Consider the following 17,677-nt stretch of genomic DNA (forward strand, 5'->3'; position numbering starts at 1 on the left):
CTTGACATCTGACATATTTACAATATAAAAGTTACCACATAAAAGAATATTTTGAATAAAATTTTGTATTAATCAGAAGACCGAAGAGCAAGAATTCTTTGCATTTGCCATGGCAACAAATCACAATAATAATAATCTTTATTCAACGTATATTCAACAATAATAATCAACATACAAACTAATCAGTACCCTGCATTACAAATCAGTGCTCCCTTTTGAAATCTGGCCTTCTTGCATTTGTCAGCCTGTCCCTATTTTAAACTGTACAGATTGCCGAATGACATGGAAATATCTGGGTTTCTGAAAACATGTACATTTTGACAATGATGTTGATCCCAGAAACAAGTTCAGAAAAGTGGTAACCCTCTTCTAACTTGTACGTGTTTAATGGGGATATTGAATAATTTTTGTTTGCTAATGAAACATCTGTTACTGTTTGCAGGTCGAATGTACCTTTTTTATGGTAACAAGACTTCTTCCAAATTCATTGGTTTTACCACAGCGGTTATCTATCCCGGAAACCTTCTAGCTCATATCCTTTTCCTGAAAAATGTTTTTGAAAGCTGTTCTAATGAAATGTTTTGTTAATCAATTTCTATTCCATACACAAGCGGCATGGTAGTACAGTGGTTATCACTTGCCTAACAGCGCCAGGGACCCAGGTTTGATTCCCGACTTGGGTCACTGTGCGGAGTCTGCACATTCTCCCCGTGTCTGCATGGGTTTCTGCTGGATGCTCCGGTTTCATACCACAAGTCCTGAAAGACATGCTTGTTAGGTGAATTGGACAGACTGAATTCTCCCGCAGGCGCCGGAATTGGCGACTAAGCGATTTCACAGTATTTCATTGCAGTGTTAATGTCAGTCTACTTGTGACACTAATAAAGATTATACTCCCAATAGTTAGCTTCAGATTATTTGACATTGTTTCGCAGAATTACAGAACTGTTACAGCACAGAAGAAGTCCATTAGGTCCATCGTGTCTGCAGCAGGAGATGTCTGGCCAAATTTGAGACACATGCATGCAGATTGAGATATACAGAAGTGTATGGGCAGAGAGGATGGTATCTGCCCAGGATGTTGTGTTTGGGGTGGATGGGTATTGTGTTGATGAGGGTCTGGGCGGATAGGATGATACAACCGAGGAGGATGTGGCCAGGGAGGATAGTATCTGCCGAGGAGGGTGTGGGTGTGGGGGGGGATGGTATGTGCCAAGTAGAGTGTAGGCAGGGAGGATGCTATATGCCGAGGTGGGTGTGGGTGAGGAGGATGGTCTGTGCCAAGGAGGGTGTGTGTGGATAGGATGGTATCTGTCGAGGCGGATATGATCAGGAAGAATACTATCTGCCAAGGAGGGTGTGGATGGACAGGCTGGTAAGTGTTGGGGATGGTGTCGGCAGGGAAGATGGTATCTGCCGAGGAGTGCGGCGGCGGGTAGGATGGTATCTTCCAAGGAGGATGTGGGTGGGCAGGATACTAAATGCAGAGGAGGGTGTGGGTGGAGAGGATGGTACCTGTCACGGAGGTGTGGTGGGGGAGGGGGGCAGGAATGTATCTGCCGATGAGATTGTGGGCGGGGAGAATGGCATCTGCCGAGGAGGATGAGGGTGGGGAGGTTATCATATGCCGAGTAGGATGAAGGCGGGAGGATGGCATATGCGCAGGATGGTGAGGACGCAGAGGATGGTATCTGCTGAGGAGAGTATATGCGATGAGGATGGTATCTGCCGAGGAAGGTGTGGGCAGGGTGAATGCTACCTGTTCAGGAGAGTGTGAGTTGAGAGAATGGAAACTGGCAAGGAGGATGTGAGCTGGAGGATTGAGTCTGCCGAGGTGCCTCTGGACAGGAAGGATGGTATGTGCCAGGGAGGGTGTGGGCTGTGAAGATGGTACATGCTGAGAAGATGTGGGCGGGCAGGGTTGTATCTGCTGAGGGTAGTGTGGCCAGGGTGGATGGTATTGCCAAGAGGTGTGTAGTCTGGGAAGATGGTATCTGCCGAGGAGGATGTGGATCGAGAGGATGGCACCTGCCAAGAAGGGTGTGGGCGGGCGGGATGCTATCTGCCCAGGAAGATGTCAGCGGGCAGGATGGTAACTGCCGAGGATTGCATCGGCGAGGAGGATGGTACTTGCCCAGGTGGGTGTCGGTGAGGGGGGATGGTATCTGCCAACGAGGGTGTTGGCAGGTAGAATGGTATCCGCTGAGGATGATGGGGCTGGGCAGAATGGTATATGCTAAGGAGGATGTGGGTGGGGAGGATAGTATCTGCTGATGAGGATGTGGAGTGTGTGAGCGAGCAGGATGGTACCTGTCGCAGCACGGTGCTGCAGTGGATAGCATTGCTGCCTCATGGCGCCGAGGTCTCAGGTTCAATCACGGATCTGGGTCACTGTCCGTCTGGAGTTTGCACATTTTCCCCGTGTTTGCAAGGGTTTCGCCCCCACAATCCAAAGATGTGCATTTAGGTGGATTGGCCACGCTAATTTTCCCCTTTATTGGAAAAAATTAATTGGGTACTCTAAATTTATTTTAAAAATGGATGGTATCTGCCAAGGAGGTTTTGGCACGGAGGATGGAAACTGTAATGGTATCTGTAAATGATGGTGTGGGCGGGGAGGATGGTATGTCCTGAGGCGGGGTGGTTGGTATGTCCCGAGGCAGGGAGGATGGTATGTCCCAAGGCGGGGAGAATGGTATCTGCCTAGAAGGGTGTGGGCTGTGAGGGTATCATATGCCGAGTCGGGTGTGGCCGAGGAGAATAGTATATACACAGGAAGATGAGTACGCGGAGGATGGTATTTGCTGAGGAGGGTGTGAGTGGTGAGGGTGGAATTTGTAGAGGAGGGTGTTGGTGAGGAGAACGGTATCTGCCGAGGAGGGTGTGGATGGGGAGGATGACATGTTCCGAGCAGGGTGTGGGTGGAAAGGATGGTATGTGCCGTGTAGAGTATGGGCAGGGAGAATGGTATATGCGCGGTGGCTGTGGGCAAGGATGGCCTGTGCCGAGGAGGGTGTGGGCTGGGACGGTGGTATCTGCCGAGAAGGATGTGATCAGGGAGGAGAGTGTGGGCTGGGAAGATGGTATCTGCCGAGGAGGGTGTGGGAAGTAGGATGGCTGCTGTCGCGGAGTGTCTGGGCGGTGGGTGGAGATGTGTTGACGAGGGCTTCCGCGGGGACGATGGTATCGGCTGAGGTGGGAGTTGGCAGGGAGGATTATATCTGTGAAGGAGGATGTCGGTGGGGAGGATAGTACCTGCCAAGGAGGATGTGGGAAGTAGGATGGTTTCTGGGTAAGTGTGGTATCAGCCGAGGAGGGTGTGGTCAGGCAGGACCTGTTACTGTGAAAAGCCTCTAGTCACCACATTCCGGCGGCTATTCAGGGAGGCTGTTACGGGAATCGAACCGTGCTTGCTAGGTCTGCTTTCAAAGCCAGCGATTTAGCCCTGTGCTAAACAGCCCCTGTGCTAAACAGGGTGTGGACCGGGCTGATGTTATCTATTGAGGATTGTGTGGGAGGGCAGAATGATTTCTACCAAGGAGGGGTGAGCAGGCAGGATTGTATCTGCCCAGGTGGGTGTGACCAGGCCGGATGGCATCTTCCCAGGATGCGTGTTGGCAACATAGAACATAGAACATTACAGCGCAGTACGGGCCCTTCGGCCCTCGATGTTGCGCCGACCCGTGAAACCATCTGAAGCCTATCTGACCTACACTATTCCATTTTCATCCATATGTCTATCCAGTGACCACTTAAATGCCCTTAAATTTGGCGAGTCTACTACTGTTGCAGGCCGGGCGTTCCACACCCCTACTACTCTCTGAGTAAAGAAACTGCCTCTGACATCTGTCCTATATCTATCACCCCTCAATTTAAAGCTATGTCCCCTCGTGTTGGTCATCACCATCCGAGGAAAAAGACTCTCACTGTCCACCCTATCTAACCCTCTGACTATCTTATATGTCTCTATTAAGTCACCTCTTAGCCTTCTCCTCTCTAACGGAAACAACCTCAATTCCCTGAGCCTTTCCTCGTAAGACCTTCCCTCCATACCAGGCAACATCCTAGTAAATCTCCTCTGAACCCTTTCCAAAGCTTCCACATCCTTCCTATAATGTGGTGACCAGAACTGCACGCAGTATTCCAGGTGCGGCCGCACCAGAGTTTTGTACAGCTGCAGCATGACCTCGTGGCTCCGAAACTCAATCCCCCTACTGATAAAGGCTAGCACACCATATGCCTTCTTTTTAAAAAAAATTTTAAATAAATTTAATTACCCAATTATTTTTTCCAATTAAGGGTCAATTTAGCATGGCCAATCCACCTACTCAGCACATTTTTGGGTTGTGGGGGCGAAACCCACGCAGACACGGGGAGAATGTGCAAACTCCACACGGACAGTGACCCAGAGCCGGGATCAAACCTGGGACCTCAGCGCCGTGAGGCGGTTGTGCTAACCACTAGGCCACCGTGCTGCCCTACCATATGCCTTCTTAACATCCCTATTAACCTGGGTGGCAACTTTCAGGGATTTATGTACCTGGATGCCGAGATCTCTCTGTTCATCTACACTACCAAGAATCTTGCCATTAGCCCAGTACTCTGCATTCCTGTTACTCCTTCCAAAGTGAACCACCTCACACTTTTCCGCATTAAACTCCATCTGCCACCTCTCAGCCCAGCTCTGCAGCTTATCTATGTCCCTCTGTATCCTATAACATCCTTCAGCACTATCCACAACTCCACCGACCTTCGTGTCATCTGCAAATTTACTAACCCATCCTTCTACACCCTCTTCCAGGTCATTTATAAAAATGACAAACAGCAGTGGCCCCAAAACAGATCCTTGCGGTACACCACTAGTAACTGAACTCCAGGATGAACATTTGCCATCAACCACCACCCTCTGTCTTCTTTCAGCTAGCCAATTACTGAACCAAACCGCTAAATCACCTTCAATCCCATACTTCCGTATTTTCTGCAATAGCCTACCATAGGGAACCTTATCAAACGCCTTACTGAAATCCATATACACCACATCAACCGCTTTACCCTCATCCACCTGTTTGGTCACCTTCTCAAAAAACTCAATAAGGCAAGGAAGATGGTATCTGCCCAGGAGGATGTGGGCAAGGGTGTGGTCGGCAGGATGTTCTTTGCCAAGGAGGATGTGGGCGGGGAGGATGGTATCTGCCGCGAGCGTGTGGGCGGTGTGGATAGTATATGCCAAGGAGTATGCGGACAGACAGGAAGATATCTGCTAAGGAGATGTGAACAGAGAGGATGGTATCTGTCGATGATGGTGTGGGTGAGGTGGATGGTGTCTGCCAAGTGGGTCTGAGCGAGGAGGATGGTATTTGATGATGAGAGTGTGGGCGGGGGAGGATGATATCTGCCGAGGAGGATGCAGTCGGGAGGAATGGTTTCTGCTAAGGCAGGTATGGGCGGGGAGGATGGTATCTTCCGAGGCGGGGGTGGCGACAGGATGGTATCTACCGGGGAGTGTGTGGGTAGGGAGGATGGTATGTGCCGAGGAGGGAGTTGGCAGGTAGCATGGTTTCTGTTGAGAAGGGTGTCGGCTGGGAAGATGCTAATTGCCGAGGAAGGTCTGGGTGGAGAGGATGGTATGGGTTGAGGAGGGTGTAGGCGGAGAGTATGGTATCTCCAGAGGAGAGTGTGGGATGGGAGGATATCATATGCTGACTAGGGTGTAGGCAGGAGGATGGTGTATGCACAGGAAGGTTAGCATACAGAAGATGGTATTTGCCGAGGAGGGTGTCAGCAGGGAGGATGATATTTGCTGAGGAAGATGTGGATGAGAAAAATGGTATCTGCTGAGGAGGATGTGGTCAAGAAGGATGGTATCTGCCAAGGAGGGCATGGACCAAGAAGATAGTATCTGCCAAGGAGGGTGTGGGCGAGCAGAATAGTGTCTGTCCAGGCAGTTGTGAGTGGGCAGGATGGTATCTGCCCAGGGGCTGTTGGCGTGGAGGATGGTATCTGCCCAGGAGGCTGTCGGTGAGGATGATGGTATCTGCAAAAGAGGGTGTGGGCAGGCAGCATGGTATCTGCCGAGGAGGGTGGGGTCAGGAAGGATGGCATATGCCAGGGAGGATGTCGGCAGGTAAGATGGTAACTGGCAACGACGGTGTGGGCAGGGAGGATGGTATCTGCCGAGGCGGGAGTGGGTGGGGAGGACGATACGTGTTGGCAAGGGAGTGGGTGTTAGGGATGGTATCTGCTGAGGAGGGTGTGGGCTGGCACGATAGTATCTGCCAAGGAGGGTGTGGGTAGGTAAGATGGTATCTGGCGACAGTGGTGTCGGTCAAGAGGACGGTATCTGCCAAGGTGGGTGAGGATGGGGAGGATGGTATATGTCGAGGTGGAGATGGGCGGGGAGGGTGGTATCTGCTGAAGATTATGTGGGCGGGTAGGATGGTATCTGCCGAGGAGTGTGGTCTGAGAAGATTGCATCTGCCGAGTAGGGCGGGGGCGGGGAATGGCCGACACGCAAAACGATGAGGAAGTGGAGGATGGTATTTGCCGAAGAGTGTGTGGGTGGGCAGAATGGTATCTGCCGAGGAGGTGGGCAGGGAGAATGGTATGTGCCGAGGTGGGGGTGGGGGAAGAGGATGGTCTGTGTCGAGGAGGATGGTCTGTGCCGAGGAGGATGTTGTATGATGAGTAGGGTATGGCGGGAGGATGGTATATGCACAGGAGGGTGAGGATGCGGAGTATGGTATTGGTCGTGGAGGATGGAATCTGTCGAGGAGGGTTAGCCTCACTTCGGTCATTGGTAAGATTTTAGAGTCCATTATTAAAGATGAAAACGCGGAGTACTTGGAAGTGCATGATAAAATAGGACTGAGTCAGCATGGCTTCATCAAGGGGAGGTCCTGCCTGACAAACCTGTTAGAGTTCTTTGAGGAAGTAACAAGGAAGTTAGACAAAGGAAAACCAGTGGACGTGATTTACTTTGATTTCCAGAAGGTCTTTGACAAGGTGCCGCATAGGAGACTGTTAAATAAGTTAAGAGCCCATGGTGTTAAGGGTAAGATCCTGGTATGGATTGAGAATTGGCTGACTGGCAGAAGGCAGGGAGTGGGGATAAAGGGGTCTTTTTCAGGATGGCTGCCGGCGACTAGTATGCCTCAGGGGTCAGGGCTGGGAGCACAACTTTTAACAATATACATTAATTAGGCTACAGGAATAGTGCCAGAGGACTGGAGGATAGCAAATGTGGTCCCTTTGTTCAAGAAGGGGAGTAGAGATAACCCCGGTAACTATAGGCCGGTGAGCCTCACGTCTGTTGTGGGTAAAGTCTTGGAGAGGATTATAAGAGATACGATTTATAATCATCTAGATAGGAATAACATGATTAGGGATAGTCAGCATGGTTTTGTGAAGGGTAGGTCATGCCTCACAAACCTTATTGAGTTCTTTGAGAAGGTGACTGAACAGGTAGACGAGGGTAGAGCAGTTGATGTGGTGTATATGGATTTCAGTAAAGCGTTTGATAAGGTTCCCCACGGTCGGCTATTGCAGAAAATACAGAGGCTGGGGATTGACGGTGATTTAGAGATGTGGATCAGAAATTGGCTAGTTGAAAGAAGACAGAGGGTGGTGGTTGATGGCAAATGTTCAGAATGGAGTTCAGTTACGAGTGGCGTACCACAAGGATCTGTTCTGGGCCCGTTGCTGTTTGTCATTTTTATAAATGATCTAGAGGAGGGCACAGAAGGTTGGGTGAGTAAATTTGCAGACGACACTAAAGTCGGTGGAGTTGTAGACAGTGTGGAAGGATGTTGCAGGTTACAGAGGGACATAGATAAGCTGCAGAGCTGGGCTGAGAGGTGGCAAATGGAGTTTAATGTAGAGAAGTGTGAGGTGATTCACTTTGGAAAGAATAACAGGAATGCGGAATATTTGGCTAATGGTAAAATTTTTGGCAGTGTGGATGAGCAGAGGGATCTCGGTGTCCATGTACATAGATCCCTGAAAGTTGCCACCCAGGTTGATAGGGTTGTGAAGAAGGCCTATGGTGTGTTGGCCTTTATTGGTAGAGGGATTGAGTTCCGGAGCCATGAGGTCATGTTGCAGCTGTACAGAACTCTGGTACGGCCGCATTTGGAGTATTGCGTACAGTTCTGGTCGCCTCATTATAGGAAGGACGTGGAAGCTTTGGAACGGGTGCAGAGGAGATTTACCAGGATGTTGCCTGGTATGGAGGGAAAATCTTATGAGGAAAGGCTGATGCACTTGAGGTTGTTTTCGTTAGAGAGAAGAAGGTTAAGAGGTGACTTAATAGAGGCATACAAAATGATCAGAGGGTTAGATAGGGTGGACAGTGAGAGCCTTCTCCCGTGGATGGAGGTGGCTAGCACGAGGGGACATAGCCTTAAATTGAGGGGTAATAGATATAGGACAGACGTCAGAGGTAGGTTTTTTACGCAAAGAGTGGTGAGGCCGTGGAATGCCCTACCTGCAACAGTAGTGAACTCGCTAACATTGAGGGCATTTAAAAGTTTATTGGATAAGCATATGGATGATAATGGCATAGTGTAGGTTAGATGGCCTTTAGTTTTTGACTTCCCATGTCGGTGCAACATCGTGGGCCGAATGGCCTGTACTGCGCTGTATCGTTCTATGTTCTATGTTCTAATGATCTGGAAGGAAGAACTGAAGGCACTGTTTCTAAGTTTGCAGATGATACAAAGATCTGTAGAGGGTTAGGTAGTATTGAGGAAGCAGGCTGCTGAAGGACTTGGACAGGTTAGGAGAGTGCGCAAAGAAGTGACAGATGGAATAAAATGTGGAAAAGTGTGAGGTTATGCACTTTGGAAGGAGAAACGGAGGCATAGACTATTTTCTAAATGGGGAAATGCTTTGGAAATCAGAAGCACAAAGGGACTTGGGAGTCCATGTTCATGATTTTCTTAAGGTTAACGTGCAGGTTCAGTCGGCAGTTAGGAAGGCAAATGCAATGTCAGCATTCATGTCGAGAGGGCTATAATACAAGAGCAGGGATGTACTTCTGATGCTATATAAGGCTCTGGTTGGACCCCATTTGGAGTATTGTGAACAGTTTTGGGCCCCGTATCTAAGGAAGGATGTGCTGGCCTTGGAAAGGGTCCAGAGGAGGTTCACCAGAATGATCCCTGGAATGAAAAGCTTGTCGTATGAGGAACGATTGAGGACCTTGGCTGTGTACTCGTTGGAGTTTAGGAGGATAAGGCGGGATCTTATTGAAACTTACAGGATACTGCGAGGCCTGGATAAAGTATACGCAGAGAGGATGTTTCCACTTGCAGGATACAATCTCAAACTAAAGGGACGATCCTTTAAAACAGAGATAAGGAGGAATTTCTTCAGCCAGAGGGTGGTGAATCTGTGAAACCCTTTGCCGCAGAAGGCTGTGGAGACTGTTGCCTGTTTAATAATGTTGGTGAACCACAAACCTTCCCTTATATATATCAAATGACCACACAACCAGTTAGTTGAAAAGATGGTTTATTTACATACACAAGAGTTATCTTGACATGCAAACACAATATCTATTACGAGTTAAACGACACCTATCAGCTACAATAACCTATACTTAACTTCAGGACGACCATCACTGTACAAATGGATAGGGCCTTTATCTGGATTTCACTTGGCTGGTTCGATGAAAGTGGCTCTGTCTCTGCTGGGCTCATCTGTCAGGTAGCGATCGTTGGTCTTGAACTTGGCTGGCTGTTCCTGCTACGATTCGGTTGGCACAGGCTGGATCCAAAAGAGACAGAACAGATGGCTGTGCTCTCTTTTATCCCTCTGGGATTTCGCGCTCTTTGGGGCGGTCCTTAACCTTGGACCCAATAGTTCGGCAGGGCTCTGATCACTTCTTCGATTTCGGCCAATAAAGGGGCGAGTGCTTTGATGGCTGGGCGGGTCCTTAACGGTCATTGACCTTGGCAGTTGGGGTTTCTGAGTAAGGGGAATGGCGACGATCAGTCTGTGGCTGTACCGGTTGCTTGATTGGAGTTCTATTGTCCTGGGAAAATGTCCATTAAAATGCAAACGAGTGGAGGTTTTGATCAGGTCTGGTTACCTGTGTTTCAGATACACGTAGGCTCTGTATCTATCTGAGTCCTGGATTGGCTATAATTCCCATGGTCCTTTGCAGGTGGCCATCTTAGATGGCTACATTACCAAATTACTGCGTGTCTTTAAGACAGAGACAGATTGGTTCTTGATTAACAAGGGGATCAGGGGTTATGGAGAGAAGGCAGGAGAATGGGGAAAGTATCAGCCATGATTGAATGGCGGAGCAGACTCGATGGGCCGAGTGGCCTAATTTTATTCCTATGTCTTATGGTCTTAGGGAAGGGTACGTGGTCCAGCACGGCTGACACCATGTTTTCTGGCACGATGGGTGCGTGTGCGGGTGGTGTAGACATACGCATGGCTGCAGTTTGTCAGCCCTGCACATACAATGTGGATTATGAGAGCAGGTAGGATGGTATCTGCCCAAGAAGGTGTGGGCTGGGAAGATGGTATCTGGTGATGATGGTATGGGCAGGGAGGATGGTATCTGCCGACGAGGGTATCTGCCAAGGATGGTGTGAGCTGAGAAGATGTTATATGCCGAGGAGGGTGTGGGCTGGAGGATGGTCTATGAGCAAGTAGGTGAGAATCTGTAGGGTGGTATTTGCAGAGTAGAGTTTGGGCGGGTAGGATGGTATCTGCCAGGGAGATTATGAGAGGGAGAATGATATCTGCGGACGAGGATGTGGGCGGCGAGGATAGTATCTGCCAAGGAGGCTGTGGGTGAGGAGTATGGTATGTGTAGAGGAGGGTGGTTATGTACCAATCAGGGTGTCGGCAGGGGGGTGGCATGTGCTGAGTAGGGTCTGGGCAGGAAGGATGGTGTATGCCGTGGAGGGTATGGACGGCTGGGAACGTATGTGCAGCGGAAGGTGTGGGCAAGGGGGACAGTATCTGCTGAACTTGGTCTGTGCGGGCAGGATGGTATCTACCGAAGGGGGTGTGGGCAGGAAGGAAGGCATTTGCTGGTTAGGTTGTGGGCGGGGAGGATGGTATTTGCCGAGGAGGGTGTGTGCTGGAGGACTGTATCTGTTGAGGGCAGTGTGATCAGGGAGGATGGTATCTGTCAGGGAGTATGTGCTGAGAAGATGGTATCTGCCAAAGGGGGGTGTGGGCAAGCAGGATGGTATCTGCTGAGGAGGATGTGGCGGGGCGGATGGTCTATGCCAAGGAGGGTTTGAGCATGGTAGAAGGTGTCCATTGTGAAGGGTGTGGATGGGGAAGATGGTATCTGCCTAGGAGGGAGCCGGGCGGGCTTGGAGTGTGGTATCTGCCGAGGAAAGTATGGGAGGGTAGGCTGGTATGTGTGGGGAGCATGGTATCTTCCGTGGAGGGTGTAGGTGAGGCGGAAGGTTTCTGCAAAGGTGGGTGTGGGCAGACATGATGGTGTGGGCGGGGAAGCTAGTACCCGCCAGAGTCTATGTGTGCTGGTAGGGTGGTATTTTCCGACGAGGGTGTGGTTGGAGAGGATGGTATGGGTTCAGAAGGTGTCAACGGGGAAGATAGTATCTATTGAGGGTGTGGGTGGAGAGGATGGTATATGTTGGGGAGGGTGTTGGCAGGGAGGATGGTATCTGCTGAGGAGTATGTTGTGTGGGTCGATATCATATGCCGAGGAGAGTATGGATGGGGAGAATGGTATTTGCCGAGGAGGGAGGCGGTCGGATGGTATCTGCACAGAAGGGTGTCAGTGAGGAGGATGGTATGTGCTCAGAAGGGTGTCGGCAAGGAGGATAGTATCTGTCGAGGAGGGGCTGGGCAGGCAGAATTAAGCAACTTTGAGTAAAGTGTATACTTAAGTATTAAAGAACATCTATTCAATTGTAAAACATGATTATTTATGCGACTTATTATTTTTACAACACAATAGCACCCTTCTTGTCCTTAAAGACATAATGAATGATCATGAATATCTTCCAAGGGGGGTGTGGGCGGGGAGGATGCTATCTGCCGAGAAGGGTGTGGGTGGCGTGGATGTTATCTGCCGAGGAGGAGGTGGGCGGTGTGGTGGTATCTGGCAAGGAGAGTGTGGGTGGTGAGGATGGCATATGTAGAGGAGAGTGTTGGTGAGGAGGACGGTATGTACCGAGGCGGGGGTAAGCGGGCAGGATTGTATCTACCGGGGAGTGTGTGGGCAGGGAGGATGGTAGGGTGGGTTGGTAAGTGCCGAGGAGAATGTGGACGGGTAGGATGGTATCTGCCAAGCAGGATACCTCCCCAGGGGGTGAGCTGGGAAGTTGGTATCTGCCGAGGAGGGTGTGGGTGGAGAGGATGATTTGGGTTAATGAGGGTGTCTGTGAGGAGGATGGTAACTGCTGAGGGTGTGGGCTGGATGGATACAGACTGAACGGCATGGTAGCACATGGATGGCATGGTAGAACAGTATTAGCACCGTTGCTTCACAGTGCCAGGGTCCCGGGTTCGATTCCCGGCTTGGTCACTGTCTGTGTGGAGTTTACACGTCCTCCCCGTATCTGTGTGGAATTCCTCTGGCCACTCCGGTTTCCTCCCGCAAATCCCAAAAGACGTGCTTGTTAAGTGAATTGGACATTCTGAGTTCTCCCTCAGTGTATTCGAACAGGCATTGGAGTGTGGTGACTCGGGGATTTTAACAGTAACTTCATTGCAGTGTTAATGTAAGCCTACTTGTGACAATATTAAATATTAAGATTATATCATATGCTGAGTCGGGTGTGGGTGGAAGAGTGATTGCTGACGAGGAGGGTGTGGGTGAGGAGGATGGTATGTATTGGCGAAAATGTCGGTAGAGTGGATGGTGACTGCCAAGGAGGCTGTTGGTGCGGAAGATGGTATCTCCTGAGGAGGATGTCGGCGAGGAAGACGGTATCTGCCGAGGAGGGTGTGGGTAGAGAGGATATCATATGATGAGTAGGGCATGGGCTGGAGAATGGAATTTGCACAGGTGGCTGAGGAAGCAGAGGATGGTATCGGGGAGGGGGAGAAATGAATCGGGAGGGCAGGATTGTATCTGCTGATGAAGATGTGCTCAGGGAGAATGGTATCTATCTAGGAATGTGTGGGTGGAAAAGATGGTATGGGCTCGGAGAATATCAGATGCCAAGCAAGGTGTGGGCGGGAGGAGGTATATGCCTAGGAAGGTGAGGGCGCGGAGGATGGTATTTGCCGATGAGGGTGTGGGTGGGGCAGGATGGTGTCTGCCGAGGAGGGTGTGGGCAGTGAGGTTGGTATCTGCTGCGTAGGCTGTTGGCAGGGGGATGGATGTGTCGAGCTGGGTGTGGGCGAGGAGGGGTCTGTGCCGAGGAGAGTGTAGGAGGTAGGATGGTATCTGCCAAAGAGGATGTGATCATGGAGGATTGTTCGTATCTGTGGAAGAGGGTGTGGGCGGGGAAGATGGTTTCTGCCATGGAGTGTCTTGGTGGGAAGTGTGGTATCTGCCAAGGAAGGTTTGCGAGGGTAGGATGATATCTGTCTAAAATGATGTGATCAGGGAGGACAGTTAGTATCTGCGGAGGAGGATCTGGACTGGGAAGATGGTATCTGTGAGGAAGGTGTGGGAAGGGAGGATGGTATCTGCCGAGGAGAGTGTATCTGTGAGGAAGGTGTGGGCAGGGAGGATGGTATCTGTCGAGGAAGGTGTGGGCGAGGAGGATAGTATTTGCTGAGGAGTGTGTGGGTGGGTAGGATGGTAGCTGCCCAAGGTGGTTGTGGGCAGGGAGAATGGTCGAGTGAGGGAACCATGGTTTACAAAAGAGGTTGAATGTGTTGTCAAGAGGAAGAAATGAAAGGATGAGAAAACAAGGTTCAGTTAGGGTACTCGAGGGATACAAGATAGCTATGAAGGAGCTCAAGAAAGGGCTTAGGAGAGCTAGGAGGGGGCATGAGAAGTCCCTGGTGAGTAGGATCAAGGAAAACTCCAAGGCTTTTTACACTTATGTGAGGAATAAAAGAATGACCAAGGTGGAGTTAGGGCCTGTCAAGGACAGTAGTGGGAATGTGTGCATGGAGTCTGAAGATACAAGAGAAGCCCTAAATGAATACTTTTCTTCAGTGTTCACAAAGTAGAGGGGTCATGTTGTTGAGGAGGATAGTGAAATACAGGCTGGTAGGCTGGAGGAGGTAGATATTCGGAAGGAAGATGTGTTAGAAATTTTTAGAAGCCTGAGGATAGATATGTCCCCTGGGCCTGATGGGATATGTCCTAGGATTCTTTGGGAGGCGAGGGATGAGATTGCAGAGCCTTTGGCTTTGATCTTTATGTCCTCACTGTCCACAGGAATAATGCCAGAAGACTGGAGAGAGGCAAATGTTGTCCCCTTATTCAAGAAAGGGAATAGGTATAACCCTGGAATTTTTGGCCGGTTAGTCTCACTTCGGTCATAGGTAAATTATTGGAAAGGTTCCTGAGGGATAGGATTTATGATCATTTGGAAAGATGCAGCTTAATCCATGATAGTCAGCACGGATTTGTGAGGGGTAAGTCTTGCCTCACAAGTTTGATTGTATTCTTTGAGGAGGTAACTAAGTACATAGATGAAGGTAGAGCAGTTGATGTTGTATACATGGATTTAGTAAGGCGTTTGATAAGGTGCCCCCTGGTCGGGTCATGCAGAAAGTAAGGAGGCATGGCATAGAGGGAAATTTGGCCATTTGGATCAGTAACTGGCTATCACATAGAAGACAGAGGGTGGTGGTAGATGGTAAATTTTCATCCTGGAGCCCAGTCACCAGCGGTGTACCACAGGGATCAGTGCTGTGTCCTCTGCTACTTGTGATTTTTATCAATGACTTGGATGATGGAGTTGAAGGTTGGGTTAGTAAATTTTCTGATTACACAAAGATTGGTGGAGTAGTGGATAATGTGGAGGTCTGTTGTAGGCTGCAAAGAGACATTGATAAGATGCAGAGCTTGGCAGAAAAGTGGCAGATGGCGTTTAACCCTGATAAGTGTGAGGTGATTCATTTTGGTCGGACAAATTTGAATGCGGATTAAAGGATTAACGGCAGGGTTCTGAAGAATGTGGATGAGCAGGGCGATCTCGGAGTTCATGTCCATAGATCTCTGAAAGTTGCCACCCAAGTGGATAGAGCCGTGAAGAAAGCCTATAATGTGTCAGCATTTATTAACGGGGGATTGAGTTTAAGAGCCGTGAGGTTATGCTGCAACTGTACAAGACCGTGGTTAGACCACATTTGGAGTATTGTGTGCATTTCTGGTCACCTCATTATAGGAAGGATGTGGAAGCATTAGAAAGGGTGCAGAGGAGATTTACCAGGATGCCGCCTGGATTGAAGGGTAGGTCTTATGAGGAAAGGTTGATGGAGCTGGGGCTTTTCTCATTCGAGCGAATGAGGATGAGAGGTGACTTAATTGAGGTGTATAAGATGATGAGAGGGATAGATAGAGTGGGCGTTCAGCGACATTTTCCTTAGGTGGATGTAGCTGTTACTAGGGGGCATAACTATAAGGTTCATGGTGGAAGAAAGAGGAGGGATGTCAGAGGTAGGTTCTTTACTCAGAGAGTGGGTGGGACGTGGAACGCACTCCCAGCTATGGTAATGGAGTCGGACACTTTAGGAACTTTCAAGCGGTTATTGGATAGGCACATGGAGTGCACTAGAATGATTGGGAGTAGGTTGATTTGATCTTAGTTTCAGGCTAGTTCGGCACACCATAGTGGGCCGAAGGGCCTGTACTGTGCTGTATAGTTCTATGTTCTATGGATATCACAGCTAAAGCAGATTTTACCCCTTCTAGTTCAGAGATGTTGACAACAGTAGTGTTAATGTCAATCACCTAATCCACTCTGTTCAATCTAAGCCATTTGTAGGAGGGACCGTCAATGCTAATGGTCTCATAAAAATAAAAGAGTTTGTCATGACAACCAATCATCCATATGATTGTCCAAAGATGTGCACGTTAGGTGTGGTTACAGGATTAGGGCGTAGGCCGCGGTAGGATGCTCTTTCAGAGGGTCAGTGTGGACGCGATGGGCCGAATGGTATTCCTCTGCACTTTAGAAATTCTATGATTCCATATATGTATGTTCAGGAATGTTGTGCACAAGTTGTGCAGTTTAATAGAAATGATGTGATACTGAATGGAGCTTCACACCACTAATTTGACAATCTGGAACGTGCTGCACTGTTATTTGGAAATTAACCCTTGATTTTGACCTTAACTGAACTTCTGATAGCTGCAAGTTGACCATGTCAGATTTCCAATTCCTAAAAATTATTTCAAAGTGGATTGATTTCCCGTATTCTGAAGAGTAGTAACACTTTGTTGTGACCAGGTCTTTGTGCCTGGTGCTCCCTGATGTTGTGAATTCATACAACAATTGGGTGAAATAAAAGTAGAAATTTCTGGAAAAACCCAGCAGATCTGGCAATATCTGTGGAGAGAGAAGCAGAGTTAATGCTTCAAGTTCAATATGACTTCTATAGAACTGAAGGGTAGTAGAAATGTGATGGGTTTTACACCATTAAAAAAGGTCAGGTGAAACGCAGGGAGAAAGGTCAGGGATGGGTTAGATGGTGGGAGAGATTAAATAACAAAAATGTCATGGAGAAAAAGGCAAAGGGAGTAATAATGGTTGCAATAAAGAAGCAAAGCACTGGTTCAGATTAGGTGTTAATGGAAGAATAATAAACATCTTCAAAAGCAATAATATGAAAACAAGATAAGGACAGGCTCTTGGCAAAATTAAAGAATTAAAATGGAGGACAATGTTCATGGTCTGAAGTTGAACTCATTGTTGACTGTGTAAAGTGCCTCATTGGAAGATGGAATATGAGATGTTGTTCCTCAAGCTTACAGAGGACAGGAATGAGAGCAAGTTAGTGAATTAAAATGGCAAACAACTGGAATCTAAGTGTCATGTTTGTGGAGGGATTGATATGCATGGTGAAGAAGACAAGAAACTGGAAAATGTTGAAATGACGTAGGGTGCCAGAAGAATGAAGAGAATGAGTGAAGAATGATTTTTTCTGATAACTACTGGTGGTAGCTCCCAGCACAACCTTGCATTCATGTGATCTGTAGCAGCCTTTCTTTTTGGTTGAGCAGAAGTCCATTAAAGAAAAAAGCAATAAGAATAAAGTTTTGAACATAGTGTTGGATTTCTTTACATGTTGTAGGAACTCAACACTATGCTTTCGGAGGAGATACCATAATGTTCACTGAGCCATGGGGCAAATTCTCTTCGGGTTCTCTGATTTTAATTTTATTTTCACCTACGAAGATGATCAATCCACCAAAGTTGGACAGTTTTAACCAATCCCTTGGGTGAATGAAGCACTCACCATATATTTTATATAATAGTCACTCAGTACATATGCTTTGTTTAACTATCTTCTCTACAACTGAATGTTCAAACCAAACCTGTCGATCCCACAGTTGAAGGTGGTACCCAAATTCAGCAGGTGTTGAACATCGAGTGCATCACTGACTTTGTCGAGGTGCCAATCCTCAGCATTCAGTTCAGGTACACAACTTCTGTAAAGCAATTCTCAAATTAAATTTGAAATGGTGGAGGAGAATGGCATTGCGGTGGGCAGCGGGGGTATAAGGTTGGGGAAAAATTGCTGTGATTGTCCTTTCATCTTCATT

The 17,677-nt window shown here is 48.5% G+C and overlaps 1 protein-coding gene across 12 annotated transcripts in view; it reads left to right on the plus strand.

Moving 5' to 3' along the window:
* LOC119971578 (AP-2 complex subunit alpha-2-like) overlaps positions 1-17,677 on the plus strand; it is a 527,190-nt gene that overhangs the window by 406,078 nt on the left and 103,435 nt on the right. For 8 of the 12 annotated variants that reach the window (XM_038807337.1, XM_038807343.1, XM_038807342.1 and 5 more), the window contains 2 exons: positions 443-532; positions 17,429-17,552. The exons of 3 other annotated variants lie outside the window; for them this stretch is intronic. In XM_038807337.1, the coding sequence (XP_038663265.1) occupies positions 443-532; positions 17,429-17,552 (214 nt within the window). The remainder of the gene's footprint in view (positions 1-442; positions 533-17,428; positions 17,553-17,677) is intronic. One more of the 12 variants, XM_038807339.1, reaches the window with a different exon arrangement.

The sequence above is a fragment of the Scyliorhinus canicula genome, chromosome 9 (assembly GCF_902713615.1).
Source record: "Scyliorhinus canicula chromosome 9, sScyCan1.1, whole genome shotgun sequence".
NCBI lineage: Eukaryota > Metazoa > Chordata > Chondrichthyes > Carcharhiniformes > Scyliorhinidae > Scyliorhinus > Scyliorhinus canicula.